At 40.4% G+C, this 22,967-nt stretch overlaps 2 protein-coding genes and 1 pseudogene across 2 annotated transcripts; all 3 read right to left on the minus strand.

Moving 5' to 3' along the window:
* Nucleotides 1–50: 50 nt before the first annotated feature.
* On the minus strand, nt 51–6,405 carry LOC137881350 (probable polypeptide N-acetylgalactosaminyltransferase 8). The gene is made up of 11 exons (XM_068723255.1): nt 6,237–6,405; nt 5,151–5,490; nt 4,796–4,962; nt 3,058–3,244; nt 2,502–2,699; nt 2,212–2,326; nt 1,339–1,524; nt 1,042–1,179; nt 780–872; nt 488–658; nt 51–260 (listed from the first exon to the last, which is right to left on the minus strand). The coding sequence occupies exons 1-11, from the start codon at nt 6,403–6,405 to the stop codon at nt 141–143; spliced, it is 1,884 nt and encodes a 627-aa protein (XP_068579356.1). The 3' UTR covers nt 51–140.
* Nucleotides 6,406–7,718: 1,313 nt separating this feature from the next.
* On the minus strand, nt 7,719–13,070 carry LOC137880845 (probable polypeptide N-acetylgalactosaminyltransferase 8; annotated as a pseudogene).
* Nucleotides 13,071–16,584: 3,514 nt separating this feature from the next.
* Nucleotides 16,585–21,660, minus strand: ndufa9a (NADH:ubiquinone oxidoreductase subunit A9a). Its single transcript, XM_068723856.1, has 11 exons — nt 21,581–21,660; nt 20,077–20,250; nt 19,453–19,550; nt 19,212–19,303; nt 18,919–19,060; nt 18,715–18,817; nt 18,298–18,368; nt 18,120–18,196; nt 17,198–17,293; nt 16,994–17,060; nt 16,585–16,841 (listed from the first exon to the last, which is right to left on the minus strand). The coding sequence occupies exons 1-11, from the start codon at nt 21,633–21,635 to the stop codon at nt 16,671–16,673; spliced, it is 1,146 nt and encodes a 381-aa protein (XP_068579957.1). The 5' UTR covers nt 21,636–21,660; the 3' UTR covers nt 16,585–16,670.
* Nucleotides 21,661–22,967: the final 1,307 nt, after the last annotated feature.

A 22,967-nucleotide genomic window follows, 5' to 3' on the forward strand; every position in this document is an offset into this window, starting at 1 on the left:
ATTTCACTGACTTTCTTTTACATTTAACACATACAGGTGATATTATCCACTGACCTCTGAGCAGAGAAGTGCACTTCTTGTTGGCCACACACACACACACACACACACACACACACACACACACACACACACACACACTTTTAAAAGGGCTTGATTATGTGTTGGATTTTCCATCTTTGGCCAGAGCATTCCTGTATTAGAAGTTTTCCGTTTTTAATCTCCAGACATCTCTTTGTCTCTCGGTTCCTCATTTCTTTGCCCTAGAAAAGACAGGTGTCAAGATTTAAGAATAGGGATGCACAGTATGTCATCTTCAAACATTCAGACAGCCACAGTCAATACTTTGAGCTAGAAGTCACCCTAAACTCATCCACTCTCTAATTTGAAACACACTGACTTTTACCAACTATCTTACTGAGATAAAACTTCCTCCTCCTTGACTTTCATATACTTTGCTTTGTTTTGACAATAGTTGAACTTGTAGTACCTGAGTGAAGTCCCAGTAAATCCCCATTCCTTTCTGCACAGCCTCTTTGCAGTTGTAAAGGCCCGGCTCTGAATCTTTTTCCCCAACGTCAGTTAAACACCGGTTGTCATTGTACCTATGGGACTTGATGCCGCCGATATAAAGCTCACCGTTTGAGCGATAATAGGTGACCTGAAAAATATTTTGTAAAAGTTAAGCAGCAAGCAGATTGGGCATTTAAATAAGACAACAAACAGACAATACTGCCACTTGTATTTTTTGAGAGACAAGCCTTTTAAGCTGCTTCACTTACTTGAGGTGCATAGTAGTGGCAGACGTAGGCGATGGGTGTGTGACCTGGTACTGGGCCTTGGTCTACGCACAAATCAGCATCAAGATTCTTCAGCTATAAATGGGGAAGTTCATCATTTTGTCAAACCCAGAGAAAATGTATCGACCACTATTGCACGTGGGAGTGAATCATTAGAAAGTAAATTAACGTGGCAATGCATGTGGCTGTGACACACCCACTGCCTCTACTACACAAACAAAGCACGAGATAAAACTTAACTTACTCCTCCATAAGCTAATAGGTTGTCCCAGGGATCCAATTTGGGATACACATTTTCCAGGTACCATTTGAAAGGTTTGCATTTTAACGTTTCCCTGAGTTTTTTCCTCTCTGAGATGTCCCCGATGTCAATTCCGTGATTCTGCAGAAAATATGGAGTGTCATTTTTTGTGATATTGTAACTTAAGAAATTAAAATGTGCTCATAACTAATGATATATGGACTCTTGGATGTTCATCCTGCACCCTGTGTGGAGAAGCATGCAGCATGCCAAGAAAGGGCATCATCGTTTTTGTCCTACCTCGAATGGTAAGTTCCACGCCAAGTTGACGTTGTGTTTGTATTCATCCATCCAGATTTCTGCTACCCTCAGGGCGTTTCTCTTCACGGCTTGGCTCAGGTCAGGCATGTAGGGCTTGTGGGCCCTCTCGATGTGAGCGATCTTGGAGCATGGAACTACTTCAATACTGCCTCCACATGTCCACACCTGCATGAGCAAAGAAAGAGCTCATACAATAAAACTGAATCATCAATTATGTCAATGCAAGAGTAAATAAGAGCTACTTAAATGTTTACAAAATGTGGGCAAGCAAGCAAAGCCAAGTGGATGCTAGCTGTAGCGTCATTCTTACCACACAGACATGAAAGTGGTGTCAATCTTCTCACACTCAGTGAGGTGTCTCCACTGTGCTACGATACCTGCACCGGATAGCTGTTTTCAGTTTGTCTATGTATACAGTAGGCTGTATCTGTCTTTATCAAACAAACCACAAATTCATAAATTAAGGTCTGTATACCTGCCCTGCAGCGATTTTACACGCAAAATCTAGATGAAAACTAACTAATAATATACAGTATGCACAGTATAAGAAGATATCAATGACGCTCTGTTCTGCAATTCTTTAATCATGCTATTTGATGTTTTCTTGGGTTTCTACAAACCATGATGATAATTACATCAGCTGTGGTGCGCTCCACATATGAAGCAAAATCAAATTATTGCACATTTAAGGATTCCTCTCACTTTCAATTTTTGCAATCTGGCTTCAATTCACCACCTCACCAATTGCGTCGCCAGGATCTGCATTCTGTCTTGCTGCAAGTTGGCCTGGGACTGCGTAATAAGGTGTAAGATTTGTTAGATGTGCATGTTAGATAGGTGATGTTTACTCACACGAATTCCCAGCTCAACATTTTCTCCACCGTACACTTTCATGCCTTCATCGACGACTCCAATTTCTCCTAGATACTTCCTGTCAGCTACCAGGATCCCCATGACAGATGGACTTCTGAGGTGAAAGAAGACAACAGTCACAACTGTATAATTTATATCAGTATTACCATTAAAGGTCAAGCTTTTAGATCATCAAGAAGGCCTCATCCAATATACGATTAATGAGACCATGGTGTTTTATTTGTTTGACACAATTTGGAACAAGCTTGACTGATTTCACTTTCACTTACTTTCCAGGCAATGAGCCGTCTCTGAGTTTGTAATAGTCGTCCGAGAACCCCTCGTACATGCACCATAAAGCCCAGTCGAAGGCGTGTGCTGCTGGAGGGTATTCCTCAACCTTGAGGTCATCAAAGTTGACTTTGTCGAACACTGGGGACGTCACCACCGTTCGGTCACCTTTGATCTGTGTCAGCAGGGGTTCAGCCCTGCATGAGGACAATGGAAGAGAAGCGGTTCTCACATCACTGTATCCTTCTGACATTTACTTAGCAACCAGTTAGACTGCTGGTTCAATACCTCACCTCACCAGAGTCCGTTTGTACCTTGTGGCGGTATGGACGCTTCCCTGTGTAACCTTTTTTTTAATTAATGTCTAGCTATAATTAACATTGTGATGTCGTCAGTCCTGGGGAAAAGCTTGAGAATTTCATTTTTTAAGTGAATTGCAAAAATGAAGGTTGTTTTGCGTAGATGCAGCTAATGTATCATGTTTCAAGTCTTTTATTAGAAATACTACACATAAATCATAGTATAATAGGATTTATTTTTTTGCCACATTCTTACCACAGCTCATGGACTTCAATGTGTGCATCCAGGATGGCCACCACGTCAGCAGTAGCAGCCCTCCATCCAGAAACCCTGGCAGATGCAAGGCCTCGCTGCTCACTGTGCCTCACTCTTGTAATACGGAGACTCGGGTTCTGCTGCTCGATCATCTTCACGTACGCGTCAAGGTCCCCCTTCAAGTCGTCTGAATTGAGAGGAAAATGTGGGCTATATGCTATGTAGTTCCTAGCAAGTTCAGACATGGCAGAGATAGCAGTTTGCACACTGATTACCCAGAATGCAAAGCCGATTTGAGAGGGAGTTCTGATCATAGACATGCCTCACATGCTCAGAAACTACAGTAAGCTATTTAAATTACATTTTTAACGTTGAGTTTATATTGTGACTGCGTCTGGTTTTAAGCTGTAGTTAGTGATGTTGTAATGGTTTCATTATACTGAAAGGTGTTTCTGATGTTTTATTTCACTCGTTGTCTGTAAGCAGAATGGACAAAAAAAAAGAGAAACAACATTCAATATATTGCAACCCAGTGCCACACATCCACAGCTTTGAATTGACTAAATGCAGGGCCATTGTGTTACATCGTATCGAGGTTTATGTGCTCATAAAGGAATAGTTCAACACTTTTGGAAATATATTTTTATTTGCTTTCCTGCCAAGAGCTAGATAAGAAAATCTATAGCACAATTATGTCCGTCTGGTTAATATAGGGCTACTGCCAGCACCTAATTAGCTTAGCTTAGCATAAAGACTGGAAACAAAGAGAAACAGCTAGCGTTGCTCTGTCCAAAGGTTACAAAGTCCACCTGTAGCAGAAACTCTAAAGCTTACTAATAAACACATTACATCTTGTTCGGCGCTTTTACACTTTGGTTATCGCACGCATTTATTAATTAGTGGTTTTACCGGGGCTTATGTGCTGGAGCTTTAACAACCAACATCCTGAATTATTGTTGTTACCGTATCCAGCACATGAACAACAATTTGGTTTTGTACTGCTTGAACAAAAGAGGTATAACACAATGAAGGTGAAGTGGCGGACATTTAAATTCACACAATGGTGATTAAGCCAACAGGAGCGCTCTCTTTAAGTCTTCCCATGCTAATTTTGTTTTTACTTTAATCCTTCTTGTAAACGGCATTCATTTTGAGCATCCAATGCAGATAGCTATTGTTCCGTTGCTATGGTCTTTACTATATGGTAATTACTGTCAAAGCCGGAGAGGGGACACAAAAGTTCTGCACTCCAGCTTTAATTGGTGAACTTTAGACCTGCTAGAGGGCAGATCTTTGTTAAGCTTTGTCCAGTCTTTATACTAAGATTGGCTAAACAGCTGCTGACTGTAGTTTCATATTTTACCATTCAGATGCAACAGTGGTATCAATCTTCTCATCAAAATCTCAACAAGAGAGCAAATAAGCGAATTTCCCAAAATGAAAAAAAAACTATACTGCTTTAAAGCCGAAAATTCAAACTGCATTCTGTGAGATTCACAAGACTGCAGAAAAAAGTAGATACTTTCAAAATGTAAATCACAATCATAAAGTAACACCTTGAGTACACACCACAGATTAGAACAGCGGCCATGATTAAACACTTGATGTGGCAAAATAAGCAGCAGTTGCCTCTGTTTTATCCGCCCAACCTTCCTCGAAGTATTTATTGTAGCCTATACATTAGATGAGTTTTTATCAAATGTGTTTGCTCAATCTGAATCATTTGCAGCCAACCAACCATCGGAGCTGTTGTCATCCACCAATATTATCTCCTTCAGCAGGTTTTTAGGGGTGCGGTTGATGATGCTGTGCAGAGCTCTTTTGATGGCTGACAGGGCCTCATTCAGGTAGATCAACACCACTCCAAGGCTTGGCAGGTCCTTTGGGTAACTCTTTTTCAGACACCTATTCACAAACAGAAGGTTTTCTCACAAATACCACCATCTGTCCATCAGTGAGGTGTGTCTAAAGACAAACCATGTCAACTGGAATGTGAAGGATGATCAACGGACATCGATTAATCTAGAACTTTTGTGTACGACGTGGAATGGCAGGTTTGGCATCATAGGAAATGACAATAAATTGTAGCCTACCTTTTATCCCTGGTGTCTGGGAGAGCTCGATCTAGAGGAAGGCGATCACTGAGGAAAACGTTGTATCCGTACTTCTCATACAAACCCTGCGCGTCTCTTTGGTCGTCCTCAGTCAGATTTCCCCCCCACTTCTTGAACAGGTAAGAGTCTGGGAACAGTTTATTGGACTGTTTCTCTTTGGGGACCTTCTGTTGGTCTTGCATCTTTACTTCAGGTTGCTCTGGCTGCTTTTCGACTGATGGCTGTTCGACCTCTGCAGCTTTTCTCTGTCTGCCTCTGTCCTCTTCAAGCATTGTCTGCATGCTTTTCTGCTTTTCCTCAAAAGCTTGGAGTACAATGACTTGACAAAAGGATGACAGGGACACAGTAAAATCAGCTAGAGGCATGACCACCTTTTGTAGAAAATAGTACACTATAGTTTTTCTTGAGATTCGAGTTCTCTTTATTGGTTCTACACAAAAAAATAACATTTTACTGACATCCAGAGGGAAGTTAAGCATTAGTGTAGGAGCCATTCGTTTTGTCTGTGTATTATGTCTGCTTATACTGGGATTAGCATACATCAGCACACAAAAGAGACTAAATAAAGACATCAGGAATAATACATAAAACACAATACTCAATATAACATAGACAAGAGAATGTAGAGAACGGAGTGTTCCATTTATTAACTCATATATTGTGCACTTAAATTTGACCTCATTAATAGACATCAAACTGCAAAAAAAGAAAAGTCTCATTAGAGGCAATTTAACCTAATATTCAACACCCATAGGGAAGCATTTCTCTTTCTCCAAACGAAAACATTTGTGTCACTACATACTATTATTCTTTGTGTCATACTTCTGTCTCCTAACATGCATATGCAAAAGGCTAAGCATAAAATACCTTTTGCTGTATACAGTGAACTGACATGAATCCTTCCACTTACCTTTCTAACAATGTCTCTGATCAAATCGAACTGAACCAAACTTCCATCTCACCATCTTCATTTGAAGTGAGAAGGTGACATTCATCCCGATAAAAAACAAATAAAACAGAGTAACATGTATACTGGAAGAAAGATAAACCATTGCTTCAACTCACAGATATTGCTGATGTTTGTCTTCATGTCTGAAAAAATTCTGATAATATGCAGTGAGTCCAGCTCTTTGTCAGTAGGCCCATATCTCCATTTTAGAAACATGCCCATGTAGAAGACGAGCCCGATACCCCCCAAAGTGAGGACTACCCGCTTTAACCCTGCTGCCCTCATGCTGAAAACACACCGACTGATCCCCAGCAAGAGAATAACAAACGTCCGACCGAGATTCCTTCTTTCCTTTAAAGGCGCGGGGTGAGACCTGTCCTCCCTCTGTTTGTTTGTTTGCAGTAGGCGCAGGGCTGACGTTGTGAAGTCACCTGCTTCCTCAAACGGAACTTCCATAATGTAACATGCGGTCATGTATACAACTTTTTTTTTGGAGGGGGAGAGGTGGGAAGACAAAAGGTAAACCTTTATGTCCATTTATAAACAGCTTGCTGGGAACCTTGTCTTCGTGTTTTGTGGTCTTCCACTCCCTAATTTAAGGACATTAGTGTTGTCTTTTTTTTCCCTTTGGTTTCTACCATTTATACTTTTTAAAAATATTAAGCTTTTTCCATTTTTAAAAAAACAAACCCGATGAAGATAATCTTCTCTCATCTTAAACCTACTCCACTTTGAAATACTTCTGAATACTTTCAGCTACATTTGAACTTTAAACGGGTTACAATACTTTGAACTATTGTAATATAAATCAGCTTTTTGATATCTTTAAACGTTTTTGAATTATTACAGTTTACGTTTAATGTTGTTCTGGTTGCAAACATATAACTATGGAACCAAACAGACCAACACATTTGACACAACTGTCGTAAAGTGACAGGAACTCAAAGACACTATCTAATCCCATAGATTAAATGTGACCTCACAATTCTGGGTGACAGCAGCCAGTACCTGTTTTCAAACCTGCTCACATGTTTGATTCTACATACAAATTACACACGCGTTCATAAGGGGGTCTTAACTCCCTCAGTGATAGGGGGGTTACGTTTATTGTCTGGGAAGCAGGTGTATGAGAGGTGAGCGTCAGTTTAGATTCCGTGCAATGTCTAACAGAGGAGTCACATAACTTACCATCACCACAGACATCTTTTATTAGTGCTGACATACAGAGGTGCTTGAGATGAGATAATCAGTGCTGTTTGACATACATAAACACACAGGGTAAACAAACTGCAGTCAAGCCAGCCGGCTCTGGAAATGTAATGCTTGTCTAGTCAAGGTGTTACGGTAAGGGGGCTTGGATAGCCCAAAAAGCACAGAGATAGTAGATCGGTAGTGCAACAAAACACAGTTTTTCTTACTTTGATAGTCTGTAAAAACAGAAATGTGTGGGTCATAACTGAGTTAAGTCACTAGCAACTGTGACCCTTTTGAAGTCATGTTAGGGAGATTTGTTTTAAAATTTCTAATAGTTATTTAAAAATGTAAATAAGATCCCGTTCGTCATTATCTTTTGTTAATGCAAATTCAGGTAAAAAAAACTAAAAACTTGTGATGAGATGCTCAATCGTCCAGCTCTGTTCACTGCACTGTTGAATGATGACCTCATAATAAGAGCTTACTCCCTGGGCGATCTCAAGATATCTCTTTGTTGCTTTGTTTCGGATCGATCGGCCCTGCAAAAGTTTGATCAAGAGAGAGAATGTATGAGTTGTTAGCATAAATGCATCTAACACAATGATATTTTCAAACACATTTGTGTAGGTTTGGCTTTGACACCTCTTACTGGTGTCTCATAAGACTGTGCTGGATTGTTCGAAATGCCACCATACTGGTATCAGCTGAGTTCTTACTTGCTTGAAGTCCCAGTTCATGTGTAGTTGCTGTAGTTTAGCCAGCTGACAGTCCTGCAGGGTGGGAGTGCTGCCAGAGCCTGGATCAACCAGGCAGCGGTTACTGTTATATTTGTGAGATTTAATCCCCCCAATGATGATTTCACCATCTGCGTTATAGAAGCATTGCTGGCGGAAAGAAAGGGTTGTGATTTAATATTATGATTTGTTGTTAACATCTCAGTACCAGTTTTTCCCATCTGTCTTCTTAGATAACCTGTGACAGCTGGGAGTGGCATCCATACAGGATGGGGATGTTTCCTGGAACGTCTCCCTGGTCCACACAGTGGCTCCTAAGAAGGGCGTTCTGCAGCTGTACAGATCAGTGTCATGTTAAGAGAGTTGTTGATTTGCTTTGACCGCTGCGTGAACCTGCGTGATTGGGCTTTACATTGTAAAATGTAAAGCCCAATCACAACATTCAGCATGGCTACATATTAGTCTATGTATTTCAGGGTTATTGATAAATTACTCACACTAAACTATGACATGATACATCAGCAAACTAATGACTGACAATGTCTCTTACCGCGCCATACCCCAAGAGGTTATCCCATGTGGCCAGACTTGGATAGACATGGTCCAGGTACCACTTGAAAGGTTTACATTTCAGCTTTTCTTTTTAGGTACAAATCTATATGCTTCAACGCAATTAAATCTCATGAATCTGTTCTATTCAAATGTCCCAGTGATCCAAGATAGTGAGGCAGCATGCAGAATACCAGGACCCTGAAAGTGAAGAACTAAATGGAGTTGTCTTCTGTGAAAAAACACACTTTACCTCTACAGCAGTGAGCTGTTTTTATTTTGTGTATTTAGTCATCTCTTGGTGAAATGAGTAAAATATAAGGAGTTTTAAACATAATGAGTGTATGGTTGGATGGCGGAAGAGGGCAGTATGGTCTTGTTTTTGTTGTCAACTTATTAACACTGGATTGTTGCAAAATTTTGATGAATACAAGGAGAATAGGATGTGTCTAAGATTTCTAAAAATCCCTTTGAGGGTTGTGCTATAGTAGAAGTTTCTTCAAGTGGGAGCAAAAGAAAGCCATCAAGTAAAGTCAAGCATGTGAAGCTGTTTCAAGCAGGTTATGTGTGCTGAACAACAGTTCTCAGCAGCTAGTGGGTCATTGTACAGTATATCCATACCATACTCTAGGCTAACAGACTGTTTCCTGCTGTTTACAGCTACTGATGCAGAGCAATTTCCCTCAGGGTGAATAAAGTTCTATCTTATGTTATCTACAAAATATATGGTGATTCAGTATAACGTTATAGACGCTGACTCGCATCCACATTTTATGAATGTAATGTTTTACTACCCGATTTAGCTATTCTGTATAAAATACTATACCCTACAGATGACAATCTGTACAAACATGATCACTGTGTCGACCTTAAAAGGAAGGTTCCAGGCAATGAGCACGTTCCGCTTGTACTCATCCAACCAGATATCTGCGACCCTCAGTGCATTTCTCCTCATGGCAGGGTTGAGATCAAGTGCATACGGTTTATGCGTCCTCTCAATGTGAGCTACCCTCGAGCAAGGCACAAACTCTACGCTGGCTCCACACAGCCACACCTGAGCAGTCCAGACACAGATCAGATAGTCATTAGTGATTTACCAAATCTTCAACCTTGAATGTTTTCAATTCGTTGCCATGTTTAATTCTTATCACTGAAACAGTTTGGGCTACTCACACGAATCCCAAGTTCAACATTTTCTCCTCCGTAAATTGTCATTCCGCCATCGAGCCCACCGATTTCTCCAAGGAAGAGTCTGTCTGCTGCAAAGATTCCCATAACAGAGGGACTCCTGTCCAAAATACACAAACAGTGCCACTAGTCCAGAGTCAAAATGAATACTGCATGCTTTTCACTTTGACTGTCTTTTAAATTGTGAAACAGCTTAAACGTTTTACTGTTTAAAAAGTGATTCAGTGAGTGAAACACAAGTTAAAAAGATTTCTATCACTTTTTTTGTTAAATAGAAAGAAGACAACGGCACATAGGTTCATTTTACTGTGAAATGAATGTGAACACTGGCAATTATTATAAGCTACAAAACATAATTTGATTCTCCACTAGAACTACCCTGAATTTATGAATACAAGTACTTCATGAGATCAAAAAAAGCTGGATACTTTTTGTATAAGTATTCAAAATCACATTATAGCCAATCCCAAGGAAGAACTCTCCAAAACTCTAAAAACCAGGTTAGGGTCTTATCTAATCACCCCACTCACAGTGATCTGACTAAGTTTGTGTGTTCCACGTACTTCCCAGGTTGCGATTCATCCCTCGTCTTCAGCCACTCTGGCCTAAAGGACTCGTATACAAACACCACAAAGCCCAGTCAAAGCCATGAGCGGACGGGATATATATTTCTACGTGTAGAACGTCAAAATGCACCTTATCAAACACAGGGGACACCACCACGTCCTGTCCGCTTTGATCCTGTCCAACAGAGGCTCTGCCCTGGTAAGGACACCAACATTAAAACAGTAATAACTTCAAGGAGGAGGAGGTGAAATAACTAATTCTCAACTTTATTTATGTAGGATTTTGACCGGAACTTAGTGAAGGAAGTTAACTTCACAGCAGTACATTTACCGTTCTTTCCCTCAACAGTTCCCCTTCCTTTGAAACGTGTACATACCATCCCTCTGTGGTTTCAATATGGGCATCCAAAACGGCCACAACATCTGCTGTGGCATGCTCCCAACCTGAGATCCGGGATTGGGACAATCCCATTTGTTGCTGATGCCACACTTTCTTTATGAGTCCAGGCCTCTCTTTGTGAATCTGATCAACGTAGTCTTGTAATGGTTTTCCAAAGTCATCTGTAAACATAGGCAACAGTCAAATCTATAAATACACAAACACAGATGACTACAACAGCTTTACAAATTATATACAGAAAACCCTATGAAGCACTGAGTATCTGACTAATGCAGTCATTGTCATACTTTATTCCAAGTGCACAGTTACACTTACTGTAAGTACTATAGTCATCCACTAGAACGATTTCCCTCAGCAGGTGCTTTGGAGTGTGGGTGATGATGCTTTGTACGGCCCTTTTAATGACCGAAAGAGCCTCGTTGATGTAGATCAGCACCACGCTGATGGTTGGCAGGTCCCTGGCATAATTCTTCATCAGACACCTAAATGGCGTGAGATGTAGAGAGGTGTAGAAAAGTGTGGTTAATGTCTCCGTCAATCGGTTCTCAGGCAGTAGTGTACTGTGGTGAAAGTGTGTGTCAGTATGTCATGTAGCTTGTGTTGCGTAGATGTTCTCCATGCTGTATCATAGAATGTAGGACATCAGGAGTGGTTGTTTGATTTGGCTCGACATCAGAAGAGAAAAGAGAGGATGAAGAGACTGAAATCACTGGGAAGCTCTCAAAGAACTAGAGGTTAGATCCTAATTTGTCCTGCTCTGTGCAGTAGGGTTGGCGGATCTGTCATATTCTGGATACAGGGTGCCATTATGTCACAGTTAACTTGTCATGTTGAGTGCATGTATTTCCGGCTAAATATTGCTTCGGCACAGTTATTTACTGCAACTAAATTCTAATATATGATTGATTAGATTAGCTGCATATAAAACACTGGTAGTCGGTTCATAGTAACACCCATAAGACGGAGAAGACATCGGATTACTGGGCATAGCAAGTTATTGCAAAGGTCAGGACACAAAATAATCAAACCCCCTTTCAAAATAGTTAGAACCAGTATGAACACAAGTTACCTTTTGTCCGGTCCAGTTTCCTCCTCACAACCTCTTGATCAGTTTTTGTATCTGGGAGCTTCCTGTCGATTGGCAACTGGTTACTCAGGAAGGCATTGTATCCATAAATCTGAAACAGAGCCTCAGCCTCCTTCTGTTCCTCTTCTGACAGGTCGTCGCCCCAGTGGGCGAACAGCATGGAGTTTGGATATAACTTTGGCATCACAATCTTCTCTTTTACTTGATCCACATTTAGTAATACTTCATTGGTGGAGTTCGTCAGACCAGCTACTTCTATCAGCTTTGCTTTGTTTTGAATTTGGATTGTGTTCATAAAGAGACAGAAATTATGAACAGGGTCAGTAAAACGTCACGACAGTAGAAGTATAAATGTGTTTGACAACTTAGCCGGAAGAAATGGAAAGCGTATCAATGCTGCTGCAAACTCTTCTAATATTTCCTCAGTAAAATCAAATGTCGTACAAAACATCGCACCACCTAGTTTTCTCTCCTGTCTGTTACAGACCTACGGTGCATTCATTCATAAGGTGTGTTTGAATGTTTCCCTGGTGTTTGTCTTTGAACATTAGACACAATACAACAACTATATAGATCAACGTTAATGGTTGCTAGCTAGCAATGTACATACGACTGTCTGTCTGTGCTTGTGTGACAGTGACATCTTGAAACATTATTGTTTACTTTTATGTTTTGAAAGTGCACATAAATAAAGCCTCGGGATATGCACACATTTTTCACAAAAGTTGAAACATTGTCAACTCAGGCTGAAGGAACAACATGTGATTTCAGTGATATTTGTGTACACTTGCTTGTATTTGTGTACACTACATTTTTGCGTTCAGTCCAAACCCGCCATAGTAGTTTAGAACAGTGCCAAATTCCCACCATTCTGATTGGCTGGAAGGTGTCCAATGGACACTGTCCATTGATGTAAAACACTTTGAATGCAGGACTTTTACTTGCCAAGGAGATTTGTTCAGTACTCTAGAAACTGCTCATGTGTGCATATTTTGGAAATGATGAAATGTCTTTTGGTTCATTAACTTTAGATTACAGATCTTTTAAAAATAATATATGATATGATTACAAAGTCAGAGCTTTACACTACAGCCTTTTTATAATTTGCCTCTGAATTGCTACTCACCCAGCTTGTTTAGCGTCTTTTCAATCCGGTCCAGTTTCCTCCTCACAACCTCTTGATCAGTGACTCCCTCTGGAGAAGATTTGCCTGTCCTCCAACTCGCGATCATGTAAATGATGAAGTATATTAAGAGTAAAAAGGCTCCAATTATTCCAGCTCTTCGCGTATATGTCTTCATTGTGGTTTCTCAAAGAAGGATCTACAAAAGAGCATTGTTTAACGAGGCCGACATATGAACACAGTCAACACACTGCTTTTAAGTTAACCTCCAATACCTAGAGCCTGAGAGTACCGCGTTGACTTGAGGGTGGAGAGGTGGAGTAACACTATCTAACAAGTTATAAATATAAAGAAGTTTTCAAAGTACACTTCAGTATTTAATGTGCCTACAAAGATTAACTACCTTGCTTCGAGCACGATTTTATTGTTTTATTGAACCTTTACAGTTGCCTATATTTGGCATCATTGACAGCCTTGATTCTATGTGGGTTAGTCTTTATAATCGTATTATTTAAGTCTCACTCTCTGACCACTAGGCTCCAATTGATGGAATATTTGTTTATTTGGTCAAATTGACTTCTTCTGTACAATTTGTGATTGACTCCTACTTGTCTACTACCACTACTGCATACTTTCCGCTAAAGAAACCCTTCTAATGTCAAAACGTTAAGCCCTTTCAGGACATCTATGCTTGTATTGAACTTTTCCCAGTATGACTTTTAAAGCGCAAAGCATTTCTTTTTTTTAGACTATATAGTTAATTAATTTCAATTTCCACCTTTTGACAGTATTACAGTATAATACATATATTCAGCTCTTAGCTTCGTTATGTAATGAAGTTCAGCAACCAGTTCTTCTGTTCCAGATTTTTCAGCAGTGCAGTGCAATTTCTTTCAGCTATCAGAAGCTATTAGACAGGCACTGTCTAACCAAAATAAAAATACTATGGTGATTAACCAAATGAAATTTCCCTTTTAATAGAAATAGTTGTACTGTTTTAAGTGAAGCTGTACCCTTAAACTGAATCTAAAATTGGTACATTTTATTCACCGGCCAATGACATTAATAATGGGCATTTCCAAAATTTCTCACAGAAAGTAGTATTTTACACAGATGAATTGTTGTTTATATTATTTGTATTCATTTTGTCGGTGAGTTCACTTTCAGACTTTCTGAGATTAGGGGGGAACATTTCTGCGGTAATGGTCACTTTATATTCATGGAAAACGTGCAGTCAGACATTTCACATTTTCTCCACTCATGTGGGCCGGTCTCTTATGCTCCTGTATTGTTATTATTTAGTTAGCAGTCAGCAGTTAGCAGCAACACATTGCAATGCAGAGGCACTCGTTTTAATGTGTCGCTAGTATTTATGAGGCTGCTCTGGAAATGGCCACAGTGAGATGATTGATATGCATTTATCCAGCATTCCAGATGTTGTACATAATTACTTGTTTCTGAAGTAACCTTTGGGAAATAAACTAATGCTCTTTAGCAAAAATCCTTCTGTCTTTGTTTCATTCTTTTTCTTTTTTTCAAACCAGTGCAGTTAATGAAGAACACACTTCATACAGAACAAAATGGACGGCCCAACTGTACGTGTATTAAGGGTGCATTGTTTCCAGTATAAGAGATGTATACAGTGGTTAAATTAGGGTTATAGCACCAATTATCCCACTATAATGAGTTTAATGCCTACTTGCTGTTAAATCATGCTGCTGTTTGTAAAAATGTTCCTAAACCTAAAGGATTGCATGTGTTCTGATGTGTGGAAGTAGATAGGGTTGTGCAGACACGAGTACTGAAAGAGTTTAAGGAAATGCTGTTTGTGGAACAGACGGTCACACGTTGTGTGTAGGATGGTAAAATGTCCCCCTGCTTGTTTCTTTAACCTGGTGTTGTGTCATCGTAAGACTGTTGAGGACCTCTTATGCTCTCCGCACTGCAGGAGGAAGCATTGAGCATCTTGTTGTCCTTGTAAATGTCTTCTTGTCTCACTTGAATTTTGGCAAACTGAGACTGGACTGATGAGTGCTGAGATCATTCTGTCCAAAGCTGAGTATGAGATTAAATTGCCACCTATAGCGGATAAACCCTTTTTTGTAAAAGCATGGTGGTACCTCTGGTGCTTCCTTCAGGACAAACTTCACTTTTTTGGGGGGGGAGTTTTTTTTTTGCAGAGTGGTATCTAAGAACAGCAATGTTTATTTATTTTTTATTCCTTCCAATAATTTGTGTTTGATGATCATCACATTCTTACCACCAGCATGGCCATAGACTTTTAGTTGTATGTGTGGAGAAAGCGTTGTTTTTTTTCTGTCTTACAAACCTAACTTAATGCTTGATTACCTAATGAAATGCTTATTATTCCTGAAGTGTTTACAGTCCATCTTATGTGTTCATCTTCTTACTTCCCTGACCTTTGACAGTTTCTCAGAACTGTTGGATATGTGGCAACGCTTCAATCTGTATATGGACAGATTCGCTGTGTTCTACAGAGTAATCCTCATGACTCGGTGTAGCTGCTTGTTAAAAGATGCAGTGAAAAAAAATGCTGTCAACTAAGAATGCTTTGAAAAGTATAAATGTTTATTTTTATCAATTTACAAAATGCAAAGTGAGCGAACAAAAGAAAAATGTAAATCAAATCAATATCTGGTGTTACTACCCTTTTCCTTCAAACCAGCATCAGTTCATAAAAAGGTACACTTGCACACAGTCAGGGATTTTGTAGGATTATAGACGCAGTGGTCGGCCAAGGAAACTTAGCGCAGCAGATGAAAACCACATCAAGCTTATTTCCCTTCCAAATCGGAAGATGTCCAGCAGTGCCATCAGCTCAGAACTGGCAGAAACCAGTGGGACCCAGGTACACCCATCTACTGTCTGGAGAGGTCTGGCCAGAAGTGGTCTTCATGGAAGAGTTGCAGCCAAAAAGCCAAACCTCCGACATGGAAACAAGGCCAAGCGACTCAACTACGCACGAAAACATAGGAACTGGGGTGCTGTAAAACAGCAGCAGGTGCTCTGGACTGATGAGTCAAAATTTGAAATATTTGGCTGTAGAAGGCGGCAGTTTTTCGCCGAAAGGCTGGAGAGCGATACAATGAGTGTCTGCAGGCAACAGTGAAGCGTGGTGGAGGTTCCTTGCTAGTTTGGGGCTGCATGTCTGCAAATGGAGTTGGACCTACCAGCCAAGTTCCTTCAAAAACTGTGTGCAAGTGTACCTAGAAGAATTTATGCTGTTTTGAAGGCAAAGGGTAGTAACACCAAATATTGATTTGATTTAGATTTGTCTTTTGTTCGCTCACTTTGCATTTTGTAAATTGATAAAAACTGTGAACGCTTCCATTTTGTAAAAGCATTCTTAGTTGACAGCATTGTTTCACTCCTGCCTAAAACTTTTGCACAGTACTGTGTGTATAAATCACAAAAAAAAAAAAATATATATATATTTTGTGATTTACATGAGGCTGTTATAGTTGTTAATGTAAAGCAGTAAGTTTTCTGCAGTACAAAGATAAAACGTCCAACGAGGTGAACATGAAGAACATGAAGAGGTGAAAGCTCTATAGAGACACTGTAATTGTGAAAAGTCATATGTAATAAAAACAAGACAACTCTTAGAGGATCTTTTTTTATTTATTTATGTACAGAATATAATTCAAAACCAAACAATCAGAGGTACTGCCCTGGTGTTGTTGGTAGTTTAATAGTTGACAGTCTTGGCTGGCCTCGTCTCATCCAGGTCAGCTTCCAGGTAACGGAATCGGCGATGACGACGCAGAATCTCAATTGCCTTTTGTTCTACAGTGGAAGGAGTGATGCCAAGATCCTCCAGACCAGGAAGTCCTGGGTACTTCATGTCTGTTGTGTGAAACTGGAAAATGAAAGCACAGTACAGAATTAGTGATGGCGGTAGAGCCTCGACAATTGGTGGCACAATAGGCCCTTTTCAAAGCAGCACATCAAAATGGTAAGTGTTCCCAAAACCTCCAGTTTCAAGTTATACCAAGATCTTGGTCATCTTACCCTGTCCACTTTGTCTGCGGTTGTCCAGGGCTCAAATGGGCTCATTGCAAAAAACTGAGCAGCAAGGCTGAAAGTAGGAAAACAGAAACTATCACATGATTGTACATGGGTACATAACAACAGCACCTCAAACATCTCTGCAGATAGTCACATAAAAGATGCCTTTTCTCTGGAAATGCTGAAAACCATTTTTAAAGCACGTACTGATAGAGTGGGCGGGGCAGAGGGTAGGGCACAAAAGGTCTGTGCGCCACGGCGTAGATGTACTCCACCAGGTCATGGAGGAGGTAACGGTTGGGACTAAATGACGAGAGAAAACAGGACAAAAACAATTCATGAAGCAGAGCCCCCCCATCATGTAAACCTGAGCTCACAAGTAAAACAAATACAGGGCATGAAACACAGACCAACATGTGATGACAGACACAAGGTTTCCTTTCCTTCAATAGGGCCACTTCTCTAACGCTCACTTAATTTAACTGCATCTTTGTCTGACCCTCACACTCTCGTTCCTCTCACTCCCAAACAAATGAAAATTATTCCAATCAATTTGTTTTGTAAAATCGATAATCCAACTTAATAAATAAAACGAGTGTGGACCGTGAAAACAACAAAAAAGACTGATGATAAAAATGTAATAAAATAGAATTAAAAGCTATAATAACAGTAAAAGTAATAAAACAGCATGAAATAAAAACGTCATTAACAAAACTTAAATACAATAAAATAAGTGACTAAAATAATGTTAAAAATGTCTGTCAACCATTCTAAATCAAAGTTTACCTTTAAAGACTTCATCACTGAACAAAGCTGATTCATCAAAGGTTTCAGTCCTGCACTTTGGAACAGCCTGAGGGGCTTTACCAGTTCATACACTGTAAGCATCCGAGACATATAGACCAGTGCAAGACTACGAAGCGCTTTAAAAACTAATAAAAAGTATTTACCAGATAGGAGAGTGTTAATAACAGCGCCAAATTCAGATTGTTCAACTGTTAACTCTGAACCAAAGACAAAACAGTTGACCACAATTCATTGTGTTTTCCCTTTCAATGCACTTCTTGTGTATCAAATGTCAGTATTTGCTCTAACCGTAAGCACAGGTTTTTAAGTACTGACCACCTACCCAACTAATGCATATGTCTTCCCATTAGCATCAGGGTCTCTGACAGCATTGATAATGGCCTTGGCCACATCCACCACCTGAGGGAGAAAAGAGACGGCTTAGTTGGGTTCATTTGGTCATGATTATTGTATTTATTAGAAGGGAAAATATCAGAATCATGTACTTTCAACAAACGTACATGAACAGGCTGCTTCACAGTCTTCTTTCCCATAGACATGAGTGGAACAGCATTGCCAAACCAGCGCATGTCTGAAAAAGGATTAAAACCACACGGTGCATTTTCACTGGTTAGCTGATAACTTACAATCAAAATAGGGAACATTTTCAACACTGTGGAACAAGTGGTCAAATTGTTTTAGTAATAGCTCCACTTGTGCTTGTAGAAGTTGATGAAGAGACGACAATGCAATTAATGCACGAGCTCAGCTGGAGCGTCCACGAAAGAGCACTAAATGCACAGCAACCACATCAGTGAAGAGGAGCGCAGCATCGTTCACTAACACGAGTCACATTCCCCTCGCTCAGAAACTGACGAGTAGATTACAGTCAATGAATGACTTGACAGTCACTTTCACTCACACCAACACCGTCTTACTTGCATAATAGTTGAAGAATCTGTCCTCCCTCCCAAAGATCTCAGAGGGCTTCATGATGACCGCTTCGGGAAACTCATCTCTCACTGCCGTCTCTCCTACAGCCTACGGGTAAAAGTACATTTATACAGGTTAACCTTCACTGGCTTAAACATGTCGGTACTGTTCACAAACACTAGTTTGAATGAGCCTAAACAGCCCTTCACCTTGTTCCTCAGGTACTTGGACTGGCTGCGTATGTCAGCGTTGAGGTGAGACATGTGGACGAACTTTGTGATGCCGGCCTCTCTGGCTGCCTTGGCAATCTGCTGAGGGATGGTCACGAAGACGTCGTCGTACTGATAGTTCCTGTGCACAAAAAGAGGAGCAATGCTTACCTACAATTCACACGCCCATTCAGCAACGTCCTCCAACATTCACCTATACCTTGTCTCTGAACCAGCTTAAAACATAATGCATTAAGCAGATACTTTAGGACATTTTTCCAGCCCAAACATACTTTGTCTCCCACTCTCTGCCGACAAGGTTGATGACAACATTAGAGTGCTCCAAGGCCCGTTTGATGGAGTCTTTGTTCCTGGCATCCCACTCCTGCGAGAAGACAGAGACAATACATCTGCATTTCATTTAAGGCTCTAAATGTATCATTCATATAAATAAGTACGTGCAGATCAAAGAATCCACCATCCAAGAGTGTGGCAAGATTTCTGTAAGATACCGTGTGTCTGTATGCATCTTACCATGAAAATGATCTGTCCAAGATCACCCATGGGCCTCAAGTACATGATGTCATACTGATCAGAACGGTGAGGGACGACAACCTGAGAGCCAATACGACCTGCAAGAAACATACAATCACATCTTTGGGTCGTTCTCTTTCGTATGATCACAATTTTGTTGCAAGCAGGTTCCATAAATCCCTGCTGTGGTATGGACTACCATTCAAACCACTTTAGAGAAGGATCTCCTTAATTGGCAACATTACAATATATAGGTTAAATGTCTCTAGTCAGCCCACTTATCAGATAAGCTAACTTTCAACTCCTTAGTAATACATATACATATATATATATAAAATAAAACCAACATTATAATTTATTGTTGTGTGAAGTTTACTCCAATGAAGCAGCTTGTTGCTTATATTACACCGAGTTATCGAAGCACATGTGTGACGTGTGACTGTCAGTATATATTAAAATACCTGAAATAGTAATTTGGCGCGTTTAATATCTGGGCTATTGGAAACATTATGTGATGTTCACAGGCACAAGCTCAAAATACACAAGTTTGCTGAAAATATAGCAATTATTAGTGTGCATTTAACTTAACACCAGTAATACTTTACACTATATTTTTCAACTCACCCAGCCTGTTGACCACGTATCGACCCAGGAAACCTGTAGCACCAAACACCGTAGCCGCTATTCCACTGGAGGAGGAGCGTCCTCCTTTCCCTTTGGGGACGACAGCATGGTGTAGCTTCCTCTGCTGGACTTTGGTGACGGAGGCAGCGGACAGTACGGCAGGGGAGCAGCTACCTGTTGAGAGGACAGGAACATAGGCAGTGTTTGAATCACTCTGGTGAGGTGGTTCGGGCATCTGGTAAAGATGCCACCTGGGCGCCTCCCTAGGGAGGTGTTCCAGGCACGACCAGCTGGGAGGAGACCCCGAGGGAGGCCCAGGACCAGGTGGAGGGACTATATCTCCAAACTGGCCTGGGAGCGCCTCGGGATCCCCCAGTCAGAGCTGGCTGATGTGGCCCGGAAAGGGAAGTTTGGGATCCCCTGCTGGAGCTGTTGCCCCCGCGACCCGATCCCGGATAAGCGGATGAAGATGAGATGAGGTGATGAATCACATTATAGAGGTTTGTGGAGCTCTTAATTTGTATGGCATTATACTGATGCTTACTGTGATTTAACCGTGTTCATATAAATGGGGTGGACAGAAAACCCATTTCAGTATAACACAGTACAGTTCAACATCGTCACTAACTACATAGTTAAATCATCTAACGTTAAAGCTGTAGAGCTGTGACGCTGAGCTTCTGTAGTGGTATTGAATGCTATATATATATATATATATATATATATATGTATATGTATGTATGTATTTCTATTTTAATGCTTTGAGCACATTGTGTTTTACTATTTGTGAACGTACAACGAATTAGCTGTAACAAAATGGCTAAATTGGATACTATTGTATGCATTGACCAGATGAAAACACACACACGTGATGAGCAAGAAGCATGCTTCCTAACGAATAATCAATGACAGGAACCGTAGATTGTGCAGGTGGACAAGTACTGCGTAATTTAATAAAGACAATGAGTTGATGTGAACCATAGTCACATAGTTACATATGAACCACAGTCAGGCACTAATGCTAGCTCAGTGTCACTTTAAGCATCGTCACTGTAAAACAACATAATTATCATTTAGTCGGACATATAAAGCTGCTGTCGTATTTCACAAGTAAAAACATATCGTGACGTTAATGTTACAAAAAAACAGCAAGTGAGCCACCATAACAGACGCAACGTCAAGTTAGGCCACCGTCCAGGATAATGGCTATAGCTCAGCCTAACTTAACTAATCGTTAATGTATTAAAGCACATAGTGATGCGGGTGTTAGTATAGTCAGTAAGCTGATAATGTTAGAGTTATTCAAAAATAAAAATGTGAGCTACTAGCTAGCTAAAGCCCTTGCTAGGAGGTGACTAGCCGAGTCGGTTAGCAAGGTCACTCGAGTGTGGTCTAGCTGTGCGCCTGGGTTAACGTGAACTACGTGTAAATATCTGAAATAACAACAATAAATTCCTAGATGTCAATGCAAGCATCACATGTCTACTGTTTTAACATTACTCACTTGAAATTCTGGGAAGGACACTCGCAGGACGGCTAACCAGCGCTACGGTCGCCATCTTTCCGACTACGGCACACCGTATGGGCCAAGAAGCCCACGTCAATTCACAACAGTGGTAGATGAAGTTAAAGCCACAGTGCAGCGCACACGCAATGCGAAAGCTGAAAGATGTGGTCCTAACAATACAAAAGCTATACCATTTTTCAATTGTTAAAGGGTCACTTTGGGTATTTTGAAACGTGGATTTATCCAACTCCCTATTTAGCGATGTTTTTGTGTCTAAGTGACTAAAGGTGGACGACAATTATATAAACTGGCCCAGTATTGACAGAGAACGCTGCAGACGGCCTCCACTCTACGAGCAGCTCCTCACTGTCGATGTTCTTCCACGAGTGCTTGTTTCTGCCAAATAAAAACATTTCATTTCTCTGTAGGGTCCTTTCCACAGTGTTGTCAGGCAATAACAATCCGAGGCAAAGTTAAGCACTTTTATTGGACGTACATTGTGACATTGTGATCCTCTATCAATACTGGACCAGTTTCAAAATAGTGTCCGGGTTGTATAAATACCAAAGTTGCCCTGTAATTCACTCGATAAATAGCAGCCTTTTGGAAAACAAAAAGCTATTTGTATTCCAAGTTTCTTGTCATTAAAACAAAGGCAGTTGATAGTCACATGCAGGATGTATTTTGTGTCCTTTCTTTGCTCCATTATTTTCCTTCTTCCTGTCATGAATATGGCCCGTATGTTAGTCACTCAGACGGGGTTCAGTTAGTGCTTTAAAATGTATGCCTGGAATATTTTGAGTGTTCTTATACAAGCCAGAAAGACGCATTACTACCTTTCCAGGCGTTGAATAAAACACAAGTTATGGTTTGTGCTTATCTTATTAACGGGTGATTTGTCCCGCTCTGAGGTATTTTAGGGCACGCCTGACGAAGGTTCAGCCGGAGGGGCTCACTCAATGTCCATCACAATGTCTCTTGAGAGACTAGCGAAGACTTTTGAACACAACTTGATTTAATTGCTGTTTAAAATATCAATACAAGCAATCATGTGTTGTATATTTATACAACTATCTATATCACTTACTTTATCTGCAAGTGTTTTATAATGGTTTGTAGTTTATTTTTGGACTTTGGATAAACAAACTATAAACTTTGACTTGTTTTATTATTTTTATTATAAATAAATCGAATCTGCTGCCAGAGAGTTGAGTGTTTTTACAGTCGAACACCAGCAGAGATCAGTGTTCTGTCTGTCTGTCTGTCTGGTTGAATGACTGTAAGAGCAGGCTGTGAGAGTGGTAACACCAAGGTCCTTGTAAGTGTGTTTTTTGAGACTTATTTGACTCATATATCTGCCAAAGACCAAATTAAATCTGCCATT

The sequence above is a fragment of the Cebidichthys violaceus genome, unplaced genomic scaffold (assembly GCF_023349555.1).
Source record: "Cebidichthys violaceus isolate CVI_PGR_0920_01 unplaced genomic scaffold, fCebVio1.0.p SCAF_3, whole genome shotgun sequence".
Classification (NCBI taxonomy): domain Eukaryota; kingdom Metazoa; phylum Chordata; class Actinopteri; order Perciformes; family Stichaeidae; genus Cebidichthys; species Cebidichthys violaceus.

Excerpts from the sequence above, each read along its gene's own strand:
- LOC137881350 (XM_068723255.1), bottom strand. The coding sequence starts at position 6,405 with ATGAGGGCAGCAGGGTTAAAGCGGGTAGTCCTCACTTTGGGGGGTATC. Across the intron at positions 2,700-3,057 it reads ATTGAAGTCCATGAGCTGTG|GGCTGAACCCCTGCTGACAC; the intron begins GTAAGAATGTGG and ends GTCCTCATGCAG. Across the intron at positions 1,180-1,338 it reads CGTGGAACTTACCATTCGAG|AATCACGGAATTGACATCGG; the intron begins GTAGGACAAAAA and ends TATTTTCTGCAG.
- ndufa9a (XM_068723856.1), bottom strand. The coding sequence starts at position 21,635 with ATGGCGACCGTAGCGCTGGTTAGCCGTCCTGCGAGTGTCCTTCCCAGA. Across the intron at positions 19,304-19,452 it reads TTGGACAGATCATTTTCATG|GAGTGGGATGCCAGGAACAA; the intron begins GTAAGATGCATA and ends GTCTTCTCGCAG. Across the intron at positions 18,369-18,714 it reads ATTCTTCAACTATTATGCAA|ACATGCGCTGGTTTGGCAAT; the intron begins GTAAGACGGTGT and ends ATCCTTTTTCAG.